The following is a 16,565-nucleotide window of genomic DNA, read 5'->3' as shown; positions in this document are numbered from 1 at the left end:
GTGTTTTCTGTCTGTCTGTGCCAGTTCATCTTGTTGCCAAGTCAACCAGCGTTTTTCTCTTAGGTCCTGGTTTTTCCCAGTCTCTCTTTTTCTCGTCCTCCTGGTTCTGACACTTGCCTGTCCTGACTCTGAGCCCGCCTGCCTGACCATTCTGCCTGCCCCTGCCCTCGAGCCTGCCTGCCGCCCTGTACCGTTATGGAATCTGCCCTGGATATGAACTCTTGCCTGTCCCCGACCTGTCTTTTGCCTACCCCTTGGACTATAATAAAGATCAACTCAAACCATCTGAATCTGAGTCGCCTTGTGTCGTTATAACTACCATAAAAAGGTTACATGGAAACATGTTTACTGTAACAAATTCTTGCTGAAAGAGAGATACAGTAAGTATGACACACACTCCACATTATGACAAACGTTTGAACTTTAATTGGTTGATTTAAGATTTTACATAATAGTAAATGTACTGGTTACACGTGTTATGTTTAAAAACAGCCACCAGAGTACATGTAGAGTATACCTCAACTTCAATGTTTCAGACTCGGTTCTACATGCTTACCTTCACACACCTACATTAGACCCAACAGCGATGTGGACAGCTCGAACAACACTTCAATTCTGTCCAACAAAGTCCAGAGCAGCTGCATCTATTTTACCCCCTGCAAAGTCCAGAATACTTTAGTAGCGATTGTCCTGAAAGCCACCCATATCATCCTGGTATTATGCCCAACTAGAGAATTTCAAGTCTAGCACCAGAATAGCTTGATACGATTGGCTTGGCAAAAAGTCAGTCTGTGTACCTTTCCTAACATCTGCGAGTTGAATACTGGCACTTCACAGCAACATGTTTTTGGTGGTGCTTTTTTTTTTTAAAGATGTTGAATTTAAAAGGAACTATAGTTGTACATTGTTATTTTTTAATCAAGTACCACAATCCAGAAGATGACTGTCAGATTCAAGTAGAATATGGAGCAACTATGCATATCTTACATCCAGTAAGATGGTCTCATTACACCAAGCTGGGACATATCAGAATGCCATTGAAATCAAGACAAATAATAGTTGCTAAGAAATCAAAAAGCTAAAAAACTACAAATGATAATACTCAAACTAAATGTTGAAAAAAAATAAGTGTGACATGTAAGTAAACAGCATTTCAAAGAGACATTGAAGCACATATGGCAGAATGCATACAGATGAAATGGTTATGTTACTCAAAGAACAAGAATTAGTGCATCAATCATATTACATACTATTAGTGTAAGACATTGTGCATCATGAGTGTGTGTCGTAGTGTCCCTCATAAAAAAATACTACAGTTTATTCTAGAATACTACAGTATATAGAAGTATGTAGTAAACTGTAGTATACTATACAATTGTATACACTGTAGTATCCCTCGATCATGTGTAGGACTTAGTATAGAATTTTGTAGTACTGTAGAATACTATAGTAAATACTACAGTATTATCCACAAAAAAACACTAGTAAATAGTACAAAAAAGTCTGCAAAAATACTACAGTCCACAAATTTTTTTTTTTTTAAACTATAGTAAATACTACAGTATATAATTTGTACATACTGTACCCTGCCCATTCCCCTCCCCCAAGTCACAATTTGGGCCACCCGTAAGTTTGAAACCTACATGCCAAGTTTAGACCATATATTGTGTTCCCTATGGTTATAGAAAAGAGTAGAAGTTCTGAACTCTCCGTGTCAGAACCCAGCACTACCTACAGGTTATGGAAAATTTACTCTGAGTATTTCTCCAGTAGGTTTCTTCAAGGAGAATACCCCCCACTTCTATGTCAAAGATAATAAAACAAAAACACTACAGTAAATACTACAGTATACTACCGTCTGCAAAAACATTACCGTAATGAATATAGTATACACTACTGATTGTTTTTACTACAGTATTTATACTATAGTAAACTGTAAATACTACAGTATACTATAGTAAATACTACAGTAAAGTTAGCAAAAACACTACAGTGAATACTGTAGTAGTCCTACCATAGTGCAGACTATAGTATTTCTTCATGTGGGATGTTTGACATTTATAGACATTGTGCATGAGAGTGTGTTGTTGAAGTTTGCTTGCATGAATATGGGTTTATAATCTCAAAAATGTAAAGAGAACACTTGTTTAATGCTACATTGACACAATAGCTATGGTTTAATAAGCATAGTGGTGATGGTGGTGCTATGTCTGCCCAGAACTCCAGGCTGGCCACTCTGTCCTGCCCTTCCTCCAGGCAGGCAGGCTCACCATGGGGGGCTGTGTGTGGGGGGGGAGCCTGGACCCCTCCCCTCAACATGGGGGGAGTGATGGAAGGAGACTTCAAGAGGTCAGGCATGTGGCTGTATGATCTGGCCTGGGGGTGAGAGTGTGCAGGATCATAGAGAGAGAAGAGAGAGAATTTACAACTGCCAGGTCGCAGTTGTAAATGAGAACTTGTTCTCAACTAGTCTACCTGGTTAAATAAAGGTGAAAAAAGGGAGGCTCCCTGACCCTGGTATTAGTAGGGGATTAAGTCAGGCTGCTAGGAATGGAGGATAGCCGATTGGCAGTCATGAAGGCGTGTAGACGACTATCCAGAATCAAGCAGCATCTCACTAGCTTACCTCAGAGTATTCGGGGGGGCACACCCAAGTAGCCACACCGAAAAGGAGGGGTTTGCAGCAGAAGGAAATGGGGTGTCCCCTGACCACAGTATAGGTCTGTAGCATCACAGCAGTGTGCCTATAGGAGGTCAGGCAGGTGGCTGTAGACCGAGTCCAGCAGGGTCTGGCTGGCCTCCTGGCTCTTGACCCCGGCAATCTCGAAGAGGCGGTCCAGTTTGTCCTCTGCCATGGGGATCGCCTCGATGACATGCAGCTCGTCAAGGTTTAGGATGTGCAGCATGTCGTCGAAGATGGGCTGCAGGTCACATGGGTCCAGCCGGACCTGACGCAGCACCGTGTCTTTCTTCTCTGGAAGTCACAGAGGAGAGGAAGAAAATGTCAGAATGAGGAGGAGGATAGACTGCAACATACTGTGGATGTTAGCTACAGCTTGTTGTTGTCCATAAAATAGGAAATCGTGAATGACTAAATTAGCAGTCACGTTCTGCTGCTGGGAATAAAAGCCCAGTCATCCTTATGAGAACAAAGACGTATTTCTCAAAGATTTCATAGTTGATGACTTGCTATAATGGAGTATGAAATCAGGTGCACTTTATAACCAGAAGGGGGCAGTAAATACAAATATGTCACCTCTGTAGGAGCCAGTTGCTTAGCATAATTACTGAAACAGAACTGTGTCATAATATGTGGTTACCTTTGGTAATGAATGAGCCATTCCTGCTGAGGGCGGAGTCTTTGCTGGAGGTGGAGTCACAGCGGAGCAGAGGCTCTGATTCGTCGGGGAAGAAGCCCTTGGTCCGGTCCACAGGAGACTGCTCCACCACCACCCCAGGAGACTCCAACGACTTGTGGACAGGACTGTGGCTCGGGGTTACATTCACAGTCATCAGCTGGTTCAGATTAAACTGCAGAGAGGGAGAGGGGAGGAGAGAAAGAGAGGGATATGGAGAGAGAGAAAGGTATATTATCTACTTCACTTGCTTTGGCAATGTTAACATATGTTTCCCATGCCAATAAAGCCCCTTGACTTGAATTGAGAGGGAGAGGGGAGGAGAGGGTCAGTGTCAGTGTTGGAAACCAATGGCTGAGAAAGCAGTGTTCTGAGTCACACTGTTGTCCGGACAGACCACTGCACAAAATAACCCAGTTTCGTACTCCTAGTTATCAGTACACCTCTGAAGGCACTTGTGTCTTGCTTGCCACTCTGAGGATTTAAAGTATGGTATCTGTGATGACTCAAAAGCGATTTACGACTGTTTGATAGTGGGAACACCACTCAATGGTGACTTTGATCCTGACTGCAATTGTGTCCAGCCGTTGCCATGCTGAGAAGTGCCAACGCTAAAGAGATTGCTAGATAGTTGGAAGATATCCTGACACTCACACCTCACCATTGTCATGAACTATTAGCATTTCAAGAGCTGAGTGCTCAGGCTTGTCATGTCACAGACAGTCAGTGACTTTAGCAATTGCTTAATTTTGAATCCTTTACACATCACGACTTGTGCCTACTATGGTACAAGTGGTTATTATTAGACTTTTGGATACACCTGCACAAGTTTGGAAACAGGCCATTTACACGGTGCAGAGAGAGGACAGGGAGCTCCTGTGTGCCCAGCCCCAGCCCAATGCAGCCCACGTCAGGTGACACAGCGGGCCAACCCACAGCCCCAGACCACCCACTCCCATCCGTGACTCTCTCTCCTTGCCTCAGGGAGCGTACACAACCGGCCAGACATGAAAGGGATTCTGTGGACTTGGACAGAGCAGGAATGTACTGCCCAAAGACCACATGGGCCCAGTCACACACTACCAGGTATAGTACACCACTGTGCTTGCCCTGGGGCTCAGGGAAGACATAAATAACAGTCTTCTTCGGTATGGTAATGTAGTGAACTGGTGGTGACAGGACCAGATGAGCTCTTGAGAGACTTACATTTTGACTTCGGTACTGTAGAAAAAAAGGCCCTGCTGTGAGTGAGACAGGAAGGAAATGGTAAAGGGCATTTCAAACAGTCGATGGGAATGCAACGGAAAACTTTCAGGGTGCTGAAAATCCAATAGAACACAGTTCAATATGGCTTCACAGAAACACAATAGAATTTCATGCAGGTGACGGGAGTGCAACGGGAAAACTTCTGATGCGAACATAAAATCCCATATAAAACAGCTTGATGTGGCATCAGACAGACCTCACTTACTTCTGCGTGTGTATATGACCCATATGCAGCCCCTGCTATCTCCCCTATTTGATAACAAGTTCCTCTGTGCACTAGGCCAGATAGGCAGGCAATGACACGTCCACGAAGACTGGAGCACTACGCCGCCCTGGCCAAATTATGTTACAAACAGCTGTTACAAAACCTACCAACTAACCCTCCAGAGAAACCCCTGGAGTCTAAAAATACTTGAACTCAGATTGACTCATCGTGGAGAATTAGGAGAAAACAGGGGGAAATGGTGTCACCGTTCCAGATGCTTCTCTGAGTTGTCAGTAGCCAGTGACTGAGTCATTAGAGGAGAGACAGTGATCTGGCTGAGTCACTGACATAGCCTGTCAACACACACACAGCAGACCCCAGGGTAGGGACATTGTCACGCATCACACACACACATACACATACACATACTCACACCAGGCAGCAGGCACACACAGGCACGCAAGCACACACACAATCACGCACACACTCAAACACACAATAGACACGCTAGGGGGTCTGGCCCTGTGTAGGGAGGAACTGCTGAGGCATCAGAGACACAGAGAACATCCACATTTGAATGGATACACGGATATTTTACTGAATCTGCAGAGTAGAGACAAATTTTGGCATGTGTTGCATGTTTAGTCATAAACCCTGTTCAGCAGCAAAATACAGCAGGCTATGGAAAAACTGCAATATCATAAGACATTGTGGGTCAAGAGAGCCTTTACCACTAAAGTGAATCCTCATATGTTAACACTGAGAAATTTCAGCATCACTACTGTTATGTAGGACACTGGGGGTGTTGTTTAATAGGCAGCTCTTTTCTCTGCTTCTCCCTCATAGACAGTATTCTTGTGACGCTGCAACCACTGATGTTACAGCTGATACTAAACATCTTCCCCAACAGATGTGATGAAGGGCCTACCTGAAAGTACACGGTGATGAGCTTGATGCTCCTTTCCAATAAATATCCAGGGTCTTATTCTGGTGACATGAAGATAGATGCTTGCCTGCAGTTTGACAAATAAAGATCATCTCACTCTATTGTCCATAATAATCTCATCATGTAGGCTATACATGCACTGTATCTGCCAGCTGTTGGCTAGAAAGCATGTGCCAAGACCAGAGTGGGCACATTCGCTATATAGCGCAACATTTTTACTGACAAAACCAGTTGAAAAAGCGATGGAAACTCATTTAACTTGTATTTTTTAATCGGTACATGGGAATTTAACGGCAAAAGTTATTTTTATGTGCACTGCATGTCACCACGCACAGCCTTTTATGTGAAACAAGGCAATTTGATAGAAACACATTAATTAACAGCATTCTTACAAAGGTATTCCTCTTGTCCAGATGGGATAGAGCAGTGTGTAATGCAATGGGGATTGCGTCATCTGTGGATCTGTTGGGGCGTCATGCAAATTGTAGTGGGTCTAGGGTGTCAGGTAAGGTGGAGGTGATATGATTCTTAACTAGCCTGTTAAAGCACGTCATGATGACCGAAGTGAGTGCCAAGGGACGATAGTCATTTAGTTTAGTTACCTTCACTTTCTTGGGTACAGGAACAATGGTGGATATCTTAAAGCAAGTGGGGACAACAGACTGGGATAGGGAGAGATTGAATATGTCCGTAAAAAAAACTCCAGCCAGCTAGTCTGCACATGCTCTAAGGATGCGGCTAGGGATGCCATCTGGGCCGGCAGCATTATGAGGGTTAATGGGCAAAGTAGGTGTTTAGCTTGTCCGGGAGCGAGGTGTTGGTGTCTGCGACAAGGCTGGCTTTCCCTTTATAATCCATGTCTGGAGTCCCTGCCACCACATCTTGTGTCTGAGCCGTTAAACTGTGTCTCCACTTTGTCCCTACATGGTTGTTTTGCCTCTTTGATTGCCTTACGGAGGGCATAGCTGGCCTGTTTTTACACGTCCATGTTCTCAGTCACCTTGCAGAGGTTAAATGCTGTGGTTTGTGCTTTCAGTTTTGCGCGAATGCTGCCATCCATCCACGTTTTTTTGTTTGGATAACATCCTCTATGCACTTCCTGATGAACTCAGTCCCCAACTAAGTTTATACGTTGATACTATTCTCTGAGGCAACCCGGGACATTTCCCAGTCTGCGTGATCAAAATAAACTTGAAGCATAGATTCTGATTGGTCAGACCAATGTTGAACAGTCCTTACCATGAGTGCTTCCTGTTGAAGTTTCTGCTTATAGGAGGGGAGGAGCAAAATTGAGGCATGATCTGATTTGCCGAAGGGAGGGTGGGGGAGAGCCTTGTAGCTGTCCCGGGAGGAGGTGTAACAATGGTCAAGAATGCTCGATGAGCGAGAAGCACAGAATATGTGTTGATAGAAGTTCGGTAGCGTTTTCCTCAGATTTCCTTTATTAAAGTCCCCAGCTACAATAATTGCAGCCTCAGGATATTCAGTGTCTAGTTTGCATAAAGTTGAGTGTAGTGAGTTGAGAGCCAGAAAACTCTCTTGGGAGGTAATGCGGTCGGCATTTGATGATGAGGTATTTCAGATTGGGAGAACAAAAGGACTTGAGTTCCTGTACATTACCACAATCACACCACAAGTAGTTAGTCATGAAACATACACCTTTCTTTTTCCTGTTCGCGCAATGGACAGAGAACCCTGCTGGCTGAATGGTAGGGGACAGTATGTCCGGAAAGAGACATGATTCCATAAAATAGAGTACGTTTCAGCCCCTAATGTCTCGCTGTAAGGAGATCCTTGCCCTGAGCTCATCTACTTTATTGTCCAGGGACTTAACGTTAGCGAGTAACATACACGGAAGTGGTGGATGGTATGCATGCCTCCTGAGTCTGAATAGGAGCCCACTCCTTATTCCTGTTCTCCAACAGCGGAGTCTTGGAGCTGCCCCTGGGAAGAAGGGAACTGTCTTGGGGAGTTCAAACAAAGGATTCAATTCAGGGAAATATAATTTCTGGTCGAATTGCTGGTTGAGTGATCTCCAATCTAATATCCAAAAGTTATTTTCGGCTGTAGGTAATAATGCAAGAAATGTTCTGAGCAAATAATATAAGAAATAATATTTTTTTAAATACTGCAAAGTTGACTAGGAGCTAGAAATAGGCACCATCTTCCTGTGCAGACCGGAGAATGCACCTGGGCCTCTGAACGAATGAATGGACCTTTAATGGGAGTAGTAAACACTTAATAATGTCTGAAATTGGATTCCGTGTGTAGCATTGTGCCTGCCTGAAGGGGAGGCTAGAACTCTTATTATGAGAAGTTGCCTTGGTGTGGATGGAAAAGCTCCTACTGGGAGTAGAGGACCAGAGGGAAAGAAGAAGAAAACAGACAGAGACAGCTGGCTAGGACCTTTGGGACAATACTTTTTTCCCAAGCGTGTATAAACACAACAACCACTGAAGCACTAAGAGAGAATCTTCATTCTGTTAAAGCAGTTTGTTTACGAGGAGTTGACCTGAGGTCTTGCGTGCCACAGAGAGTCAATGTGTTGTGATGTTTAATCTCTTCCTCTAAATGCATGTAAATGTGTTTTTTTTGAGCAGGCTAAAACGTGTCTGTCTGGGGCACAGAGGAGAGAGGGAGGGTGCCCCAGAAATACCTTACATAGAAAACACATATCCTACAGCAACAAAACATGCTGAGCAGATTGGTGCTCCAACTGCACTCATTTCACTTTATGGGGGAGGGTGTTTTGTCTGACATAACGTCATGTAGGTCAGTTTCCTTGCTGACTGAAGCATCATAACACATGGGCCTAGACTTTTGCAGCTGCAAAGAAACAGACAGTGAGAAGTAAAAACACGTTATTTTGACCATATGCTGCGGCAAAACTGTTTTTCCGGTGACATTATCAGTAAAAGGGTCTATCACTGTGTCCTAGGGTAAACTACTACAGTGTGCCAAGGCCCTTCAGTATCAGTGGTCTATGGCTAGGCCTCATTTAACACTGACAGTGCAGTGACTAAATCAGTCAGCCCTAACCAGCTGAGACCGAGGGCAGGAGGAGAGACACAGCTCAGCTCACACTGCAGCTATGGTCATCTGCAAGATTAAACAGGAGGACATGCTCCACACGCATACCAACACACGCTGACACATACAGTACATGCTGACACACACACGCGCAAACAACTTGGATCAGCCTCTGTCCTTTCTGCTTCAGGCTCCGTGCCTTACAGCTATGATAAAATCACACTATTGGAATGAGAGAATATCAGCTGGGGAGGCAGATGAGCAATGTTTGGGGCTCACCACCTGCGGTTTGTTTAAAAACAACCCAGTCATGGAGGATAGCTCCAAGCTGTGTCTTAATGAATTAACAAAACTGGGGTGGCAGCAGGAAACAGCATCCCCTCCCTCTCTCATTTCCTCCCTCCTTCGCTCCATCCCTCCCATACATAAGGCAGCCAGCCCACTCTGGTGGAATCGCCACACACAGACACCTCATTTATGAATCACACGGATGGGGAAGTCTTACGTCAGTGGAACCACATGGTTGTATATTATACCTCTAAGGAAGAATACCATATGTGTACACCTACAATGCTGTCTGTCTGCAGCATTTCTGTCTGGTACCAATAAGAGGCCCACTGCATGATGAATGGTCATCCCTCCTTACAGAGTATCCCTCATGAAATACCATTTCCTGGTGGTTTACCCTTAAGTTATTTATAACACATGACACATTCAATGGAATGAGGAGAAAATCTGTAGAAATGGCCAAGAGTGTACTGAGGAAAAACAAGGGAGGGAGGGAGAAAGGGGAGAGAGCAGCCTCCAGCACACTATGTTCCCTACTCATATTGTGCTTCTGCTTCCCTGTTCCCTCCCTCACCAAATGATTTATTACCTGCAATCTCCTCCACCATCAATTGAGACGAAACACCCTAGATATTACCATCATCCAAGGATTATTAAGTAGTGACGACAAGCAGAATTACAATAGGCAGCCTGTTAGATATATCTCCGGGTCTCAATATCTCTCATAAGACGACCATAACAAGCCCTTAACTGTAAGAATCTAACTTTGAGCAGAGAAGGTCACTGGACATGGGGATAATATGATATGTATCTGAGAGATGGGAGGAAGTTAGGAGAAAAGTGGAGCGTGATGAATGATCCACTTTCGCAACTGGCCAGTCTCTCTATGTTGACCTCTGTACTGTACAGTAGCGCTAGGCCACGCCAGGACAGTCACGGGGGCCCTTCCCTTCCCATGCAGGAGGGCTGGTCACCACTCGTGACTTGTTTAAATTAACGTTGTCATCCCATATGTGATTTCTATGTTTGCGTTCACGTTGAGTGACTTTGTGAGTGACTTTGTACTCTAGAGATTTGGTGAGATAAAATGAGGACCTGAAGGCTCATTAGTGAGGAGTGCCATTTAGCCCAAATAGCCCACCTGTGATTCAAGATGGGAGAGTTCACTGGAGGACAGAACAGATTCTCTTTGCCAGTAGGGCTTACCTGAGGATTGTCTTCCATGATGCCCCGTATCTTCTCCACCACGTCGATGCGGCGGTGGCGGTGCAGGGCGTTGATGAGCTTAGCCAAGTTGGCGTCCCCATCGCGGATGGTCCAGTGCTGCAGGGCAGCATATGCACGCTCGTGGTCCGACTGGTAGCCGTTGGAGAATGCTGCCACTTCACGCTCCGTGGCATTGGCCAGGGATTGGTACATGTCAATCCAGTGGCTGCCAATCTGAGCTGCCACCAACTTCAGGATGTCCACACCTGGGTAAAGAGAGGAGAGAACAGGTACATTTTATGCCATGTCTGAAATAGACTGGAGCCATTGATTAACAATGGATGTCATTCTTGACTAATAAGTCAATCCCTAATTCACATGGACTCGGTTGATCATGAGACATGATATGATAATTTACCCCTTCAGACTTTTCAGCCCTTCCTACATTTATAGTAATTATGCCCATTGAGTACTTAGAAATCAAATTAAAAGAGCATACAATTATATTACTTGATTTCTCCTTAATTGTAAGGTTGTGTCAGTTAAAAGCAATAATCAACACTATGACTAGTACAACAACAAAACATGGGTCCTCTTGAACCACACTGAGCCATTGTTCCTTTCTTATAAAACGCTATTAAGTGAACACAGTGAATCTAAGATTTGTGTTGTAGAGATGTAGAGAGTGAGTTTGTATGTGTGTGTTACATAAGGGTTATGACCTCTCAGTCAACCTAAGCCTTAGGTCTCAGTTAGGGGGTAATCAGAACAGTTTTAGCAGACCTGCACGTCTGGTTGCTGCTTATGAGCGATGCACCGTCATAAACGAGTGGATCCAGGAATACACTCTCTGAAAGTGATCTCTCACCAAGCTTTACCTCAGCAGATGCATCTGAAGTTCTCCACTACCCTCCACCTCTCCGCACCCCAGAATTGGCAGCCCATCTGTTCCCTCTGCACACCCTGTCCAGACAGACTCAGCGTGACTCATAAAGCTGAACTGGTCTCAACCAGATGGAGGAAGTGTTACTTTCAGTATATGAAGACAACCTCCTGATGGGTTCAAAGACCCTTGAAGAACTGCCTACCTGTCCTCCTGTCCGGCTTTTTGTGCTTTAAAGTAACACTGCCTATGTAGTTGAAGTAGTAGTAGTAGTTGAAGTAGTAGTAGTATTAGAAGTAGTAGTAGTATTCGAAGTAGTAGTATCAGTAGTAGTATTAGAAGTAGTAGTAGTAGTAGTAATAGTATTAGAAGTAGTAGTATTAGAAGTAGTAGTTGAAGTAGTAGTAGTAGTAGAAGTAGTGGTAGTAGTAGTGGTAGTAGTTGAAGTAGTGGTAGTATTAGAAGTAGTAGTAGTATTAGAAATAGTGGTAGTTTTAGAAGTAGTAGTAGTATTAGAAGTAGTAGTCGTATCAGAAGTAGTAATGGTAGTAGTAGTGGTAGTAGTACAACACTGCTGATCTAAGATAGACACTCCATTGAAATTATGTTGAGAATGCTCTTTCATAATCTCTCTCTGATAATCACAATAGGCATGTGTGAGAGTAGCTGGTGCTGAAACAAAGGTCCTTAGTGCCAGTGCGGAACATGGTTAGGCTCAGCTGCAGACTCAGCAGGTTGGTTGTCCTTTTCAGCCAGGGCCACTACCCAGGTATAAGACACTGCCTAAGCTCAGAGATAGGGCCAAGAGTTTTTCCTGACCATGTTAACTGACTGGGAAATAAACCCAGTGCCCTATAGCTTATAATTAGGGAATAGGGCCTGTTTTTTTTCCTGATGGTCTGGAAAACTACTGGACCTACTCATAGATAACTGTGGGTTTTGATAGGGCAATATTGTTGTGAAACTGTAAATAGAAAATGTGCATACTATAAGACATTGGATCATCTCATGCCTTGACATATGATTACTGGTTTAAGGTCCGTGCAATAGCATGGCATGCTATAACTCCCTGCTGTTAATGGCATCTGGATAACAAACAATGCATAAATCCATCTTGCGGTCCCCTTTGGTCTTTCATGCTAGAAATACCTCTCTTTATTCCTTACGTCATGGTCTACTGATGAATGTGTAATGATAGGTTTGAGAAAATGCATACTCGTTGGTTTAAATGTATAAATAGTACTAAGCGGCCTCAATTTGTTGATTGTGAAACGACACAAGTGGAAAAAGAGGACATGGGGTTCTCCTTCTCATCCAACCATAGCCTTTCTGAAGCTGTAGGACCTTATCTGAAGGATATCCTACACCACACCCTGCCTGGCTGGCTCCAGTCACACTTCTGAGGGATGCAGCAGAACATGTTGACTTGCAAATACAAGCCAAGTGGCAGAAATATGTCGGGGGGGAGCATTTGTCATAACAGGAAATGTCCCAGACGTGAATAGCCTAACTAATATATATTCAGACTGCCAGTCAGACACAAACATCCCCAGGTGTTAAAACTTCACTCAGTCAAAACAGAACATGTTCGCAAACAGGTGCAGAAAAACCCCATGTCTGTGTGTCTGTGAAACTGTGCCATCCCTGCAGGCATAACCATATTCAACTGAAAGATAAGTATGTGCGTCATAATTAAACTTGAATAAATTAAAATTGAAACCTTAATTAAAACATGGGGGGGATTTCCAATTGACTTACTGAATGTAACATTCATTCCAATTCATTAATTGAATTGATGGAAAGTTAAATGGAATTGACCCAAACCTCACTCCCCAGACTACAAGAAGCCACATTATGCAGGCTGAACTATAATGTGCAGAGAAACATCATTAATAATTACATTTTGATAACGATCACAGTGATCCCTGATCAATATCTTCTATCAAAGCCCAAACATCCAGAGTGCATAATACAGGGTCGGTTTGGAGAGATGGTAGCTGGGAGATTGACTCGCTGTAAACCGGCGGTGGTTGGCTTGTGATCTGGTCGAGGCCAAGGCTACACTACAGTTGTCCTGCCCTGAGGTCAGAGTCGTGCCACGAAGCGACTTTGTGATGAACGATGAGACCGACACCTGAAGCCTTTTGTGACAGTTCCTATCAAGCCTGCCTACTGTCACCTTCTTTAGAGAGAATTAAAACAAAGTGACAGAGCTAGGCTAGGGGGAAATACAATCTCTGTTTTAGTTGGATATAATAGATGACCTACATGTATAATGCAGTATGCTAGCGAATGTGTACAATAGTCTGTTTCCTTAACCTCCTGGCATGATTGCAGTGGTGGCAGATTGAATATAAACAAATTACTGACCGAAAATGGCTGCCAATCAGTAAATAGTAACGGGACGCTCAAAAGTAATGAAGACTCCAAATTGAATCTGTTAGTTAGATGTAAAACATAGATTGAGTTTTCACATTGATGATGGTGCATAGAGATGAGGCGACAAGTTGTGTCACAGTTATAACCCACCGTTCCCCGGTAGGCTGTCATTTTAAATAAGAATTTGTTCTTAAATGGCTTGCCTAGTTCAATAAAAGTTCAAAATAACAAATGTAAAAATAAAACAGTTTGTTCACAGCAATGTAACGTTGCCTGCAGAGCAGAGAAATGTATCTACTGCAAGGCTTTTCAACAGGTTACTCAGAGTCAACACAACACAAACATACTGTCACGTAGTCTACATCTGTTACAAGTAGAGCCTCTGAGAGGTGGTGAGACAATGTGGAATGTGGTTAATCTCTTACACACTCTTACACAGACCCTAATGGGAAGTGGGGGCGCTGTAAAATTTTCATTCGAAAACTCGATTGAGACAGCAGGTCTGAGTTGAGAGGGCTGCATGACAAAGAGGCCACAATAGCAGCCTTTCCCCTCCAGTCCATCTGCTCTGATTCTCTCTGGGGATTCCTGCTGGTGACAAAGTAAACTTGTCATTTTTATTTATGTAGGCAAGTCAGTTAAGAACACATTCTTATTTACAATGACAGCCTACCCCGGCCAAACCCTAACCCAGATGACACTGGGCCAATTTTCAACTGTTCGCTGCCTGCACCCGCACGCCTGACTAGCATCACCACCCTGGATGGTTCCGACCTTGAATATGTGGATATCTATAAGTACCTAGGTGTCTGGCTAGACTGTAAACTCTCCTTCCAGACTCATATCAAACATCTCCAATCGAAAATCAAATCTAGAGTCGGCTTTCTATTCCGTAACAAAGCCTCCTTCACTCACGCCGCCAAACTTACCCTAGTAAAACTGACTATCCTACCGATCCTCGACTTCGGCGAGGTCATCTACATAATTGCTTCCAACACTCTACTCAGCAAACTGGATGCAGTTTATCACAGTGCCATCCGTTTTGTCACTAAAGCACCTTATACCACCCACCACTGCGACATGTATGCTCTAGTCGGCTGGCCCTCGCTACATATTCGTCGCCAGACCCACTGGCTCCAGGCAATCTACAAGTCCATGCTAGGTAAAGCTCCGCCTTATCTCAGTTCACTGGTCACGATGGCAACACCCACCCGTAGCACGCGCTCCAGCAGGTGTATCTCACTGATCATCCCTAAAGCCAACACCTCATTTGGCCGCCTTTCCTTCCAGTTCTCTGCTGCCTGTGACTGGAACAAATTGCAAAAATCGCTGAAGTTGGAGACTTTTATCTCCCTCACCAACTTCAAACACATCTGAGCAGCTAACCGATCGCTGCAGCTGTACATAGTCTATCGGTAAATAGCCCACCCATTTTTACCTACCTCATCCCCATACTGTTTTTATTTATTTACTTCTCTGCTCTTTTGCACACCAATATCTCTACCTGTACATGACCATCTGATCATTTATCACTCCAGTGTTAATATGCAAAATTGTAATTATTCGCCTACCTCCTCATGCCTTTTGCACACAATGTATATAGACTCTCTTTTTTTCTACTGTGTTATTGACTTGTTAATTGTTTACTCCATGTGTAACTCTGTGTTGTCTGTTCACACTGCTATGCTTTATCTTGGCCAGGTCGCAGTTGCAAATGAGAACTTGTTCTCAACTAGCCAACCTGGTTAAATAAAGGTGAAATAAATAAAAAATATAAAAAAATTGTGCACCGCCCAATGGGACTCCCAATCACAGCCGGTTGTGATACAGCCTGGAATCGAACCAGGGTCTGTAGTGACACCTCTATCACTGAGATGCAGTGCCTTAGACCGCTGCGCCACTCAGGAGCCCAAGTCATCCTAATGGAAGAGACTAATTGGTCGCATAAGACCAGCTTGCTGCTCAGTCAATTTCATTGTTTCAATCTCTTTGACTCCCTAGGGTTGTGAAGTCTTGCTCAGTTTTTCTCATTTTGTAGAATACTATCATTCAAAAAACACTAAACAAAATGAACGTAAAGTATCATAACCCAATCCGTCTGCATGAAAATTTTAATAATACAAAATCCACAGCAGGCCCAAATGACCCACAGCCACAGTCCAGGTCCTATCTCTGCTTCCCTGCCTGTCCCTGTGGCCTGGCCCACCCTGGTGCTGAGCAGCACGGCCTCCTATGTACTCCCCCACCCCCCCGCCTGGGCGTCGTAAACAGCAGGCTCACACGGCGGATTCATTTCATCTGCACTATGTATACCCTGCTCGCCCTTCACATCACTTTCTGGACTCGTATGAAAGAATTGGCTATTTGTATGATCTCGTCTTCTTTATGTTTCCCATTCCACGTTTTATTAGGAGTGTTTTAACTACTCTAGTAAATAGACATTAAAGCCTTCAGGGTAGCCAATTATACACCTTGGACGAATTAACAAACTGTTTTGTTCGAAAGAGTAAACAGCTGTGTAATCACACACACAAACACACACATGGTCTGAATGTAAAACTTGGCATCCACTTGATAAACATTCTATAATCCTTTTTTTAAAAACATGCCGTAAATTCACTTGTTGTTTGAAGTTTAAAATACAATTAAATTCTCTTTTTTGGAACTGAATGTAGACAAACATCGCCGTAAAAATGCAGATTATTTGTGTATCTGGACATTGTTAATAAAAAGCTTACTACTACTACTACTATTTTGAGACAACAGTAAAGAAAGATATGTGAAAAATGTCAGTGCACTTAATTTCTTGATTGCCATTAGTGTGTGTGTGAGAAATGGACAAAACATTTTAAATGCTGAAAATCCTAGCATAGCAGCTGGAATCCATGTAAATACCAAAGCAGTTTATCATGGACTTTCCTTGAGGACTTTCCTTGAGGACTGAATTGTTAACAGATTGCTCTCTCTAATGCTTTCAAAATGCCTTTCGTGAGTAACACAAAGGGG

At 43.7% G+C, this 16,565-nt stretch overlaps 1 protein-coding gene across 3 annotated transcripts in view; it reads right to left on the bottom strand.

The window, feature by feature from the left end:
- Positions 1 to 403: 403 nt before the first annotated feature.
- Positions 404 to 16,565, bottom strand: part of LOC112217647 (tumor necrosis factor receptor superfamily member 21) — a 30,248-nt gene continuing 14,086 nt past the window's right edge. For all 3 annotated transcript variants that reach the window (XM_024378082.2, XM_024378081.2, XM_024378080.2), the window contains 3 exons: positions 10,298 to 10,563; positions 3,321 to 3,531; positions 404 to 2,974 (listed from right to left, as the gene is read on the bottom strand). In XM_024378082.2, the coding sequence (XP_024233850.1) occupies positions 2,745 to 2,974; positions 3,321 to 3,531; positions 10,298 to 10,563 (707 nt within the window). In that variant the 3' untranslated portion in view covers positions 404 to 2,744. The remainder of the gene's footprint in view (positions 2,975 to 3,320; positions 3,532 to 10,297; positions 10,564 to 16,565) is intronic.

The sequence above is a fragment of the Oncorhynchus tshawytscha genome, linkage group LG18 (genome assembly GCF_018296145.1).
Source record: "Oncorhynchus tshawytscha isolate Ot180627B linkage group LG18, Otsh_v2.0, whole genome shotgun sequence".
In the NCBI taxonomy this organism is placed as follows: domain Eukaryota; kingdom Metazoa; phylum Chordata; class Actinopteri; order Salmoniformes; family Salmonidae; genus Oncorhynchus; species Oncorhynchus tshawytscha.
This window is presented reverse-complemented; position numbering and strand designations above follow the sequence as displayed.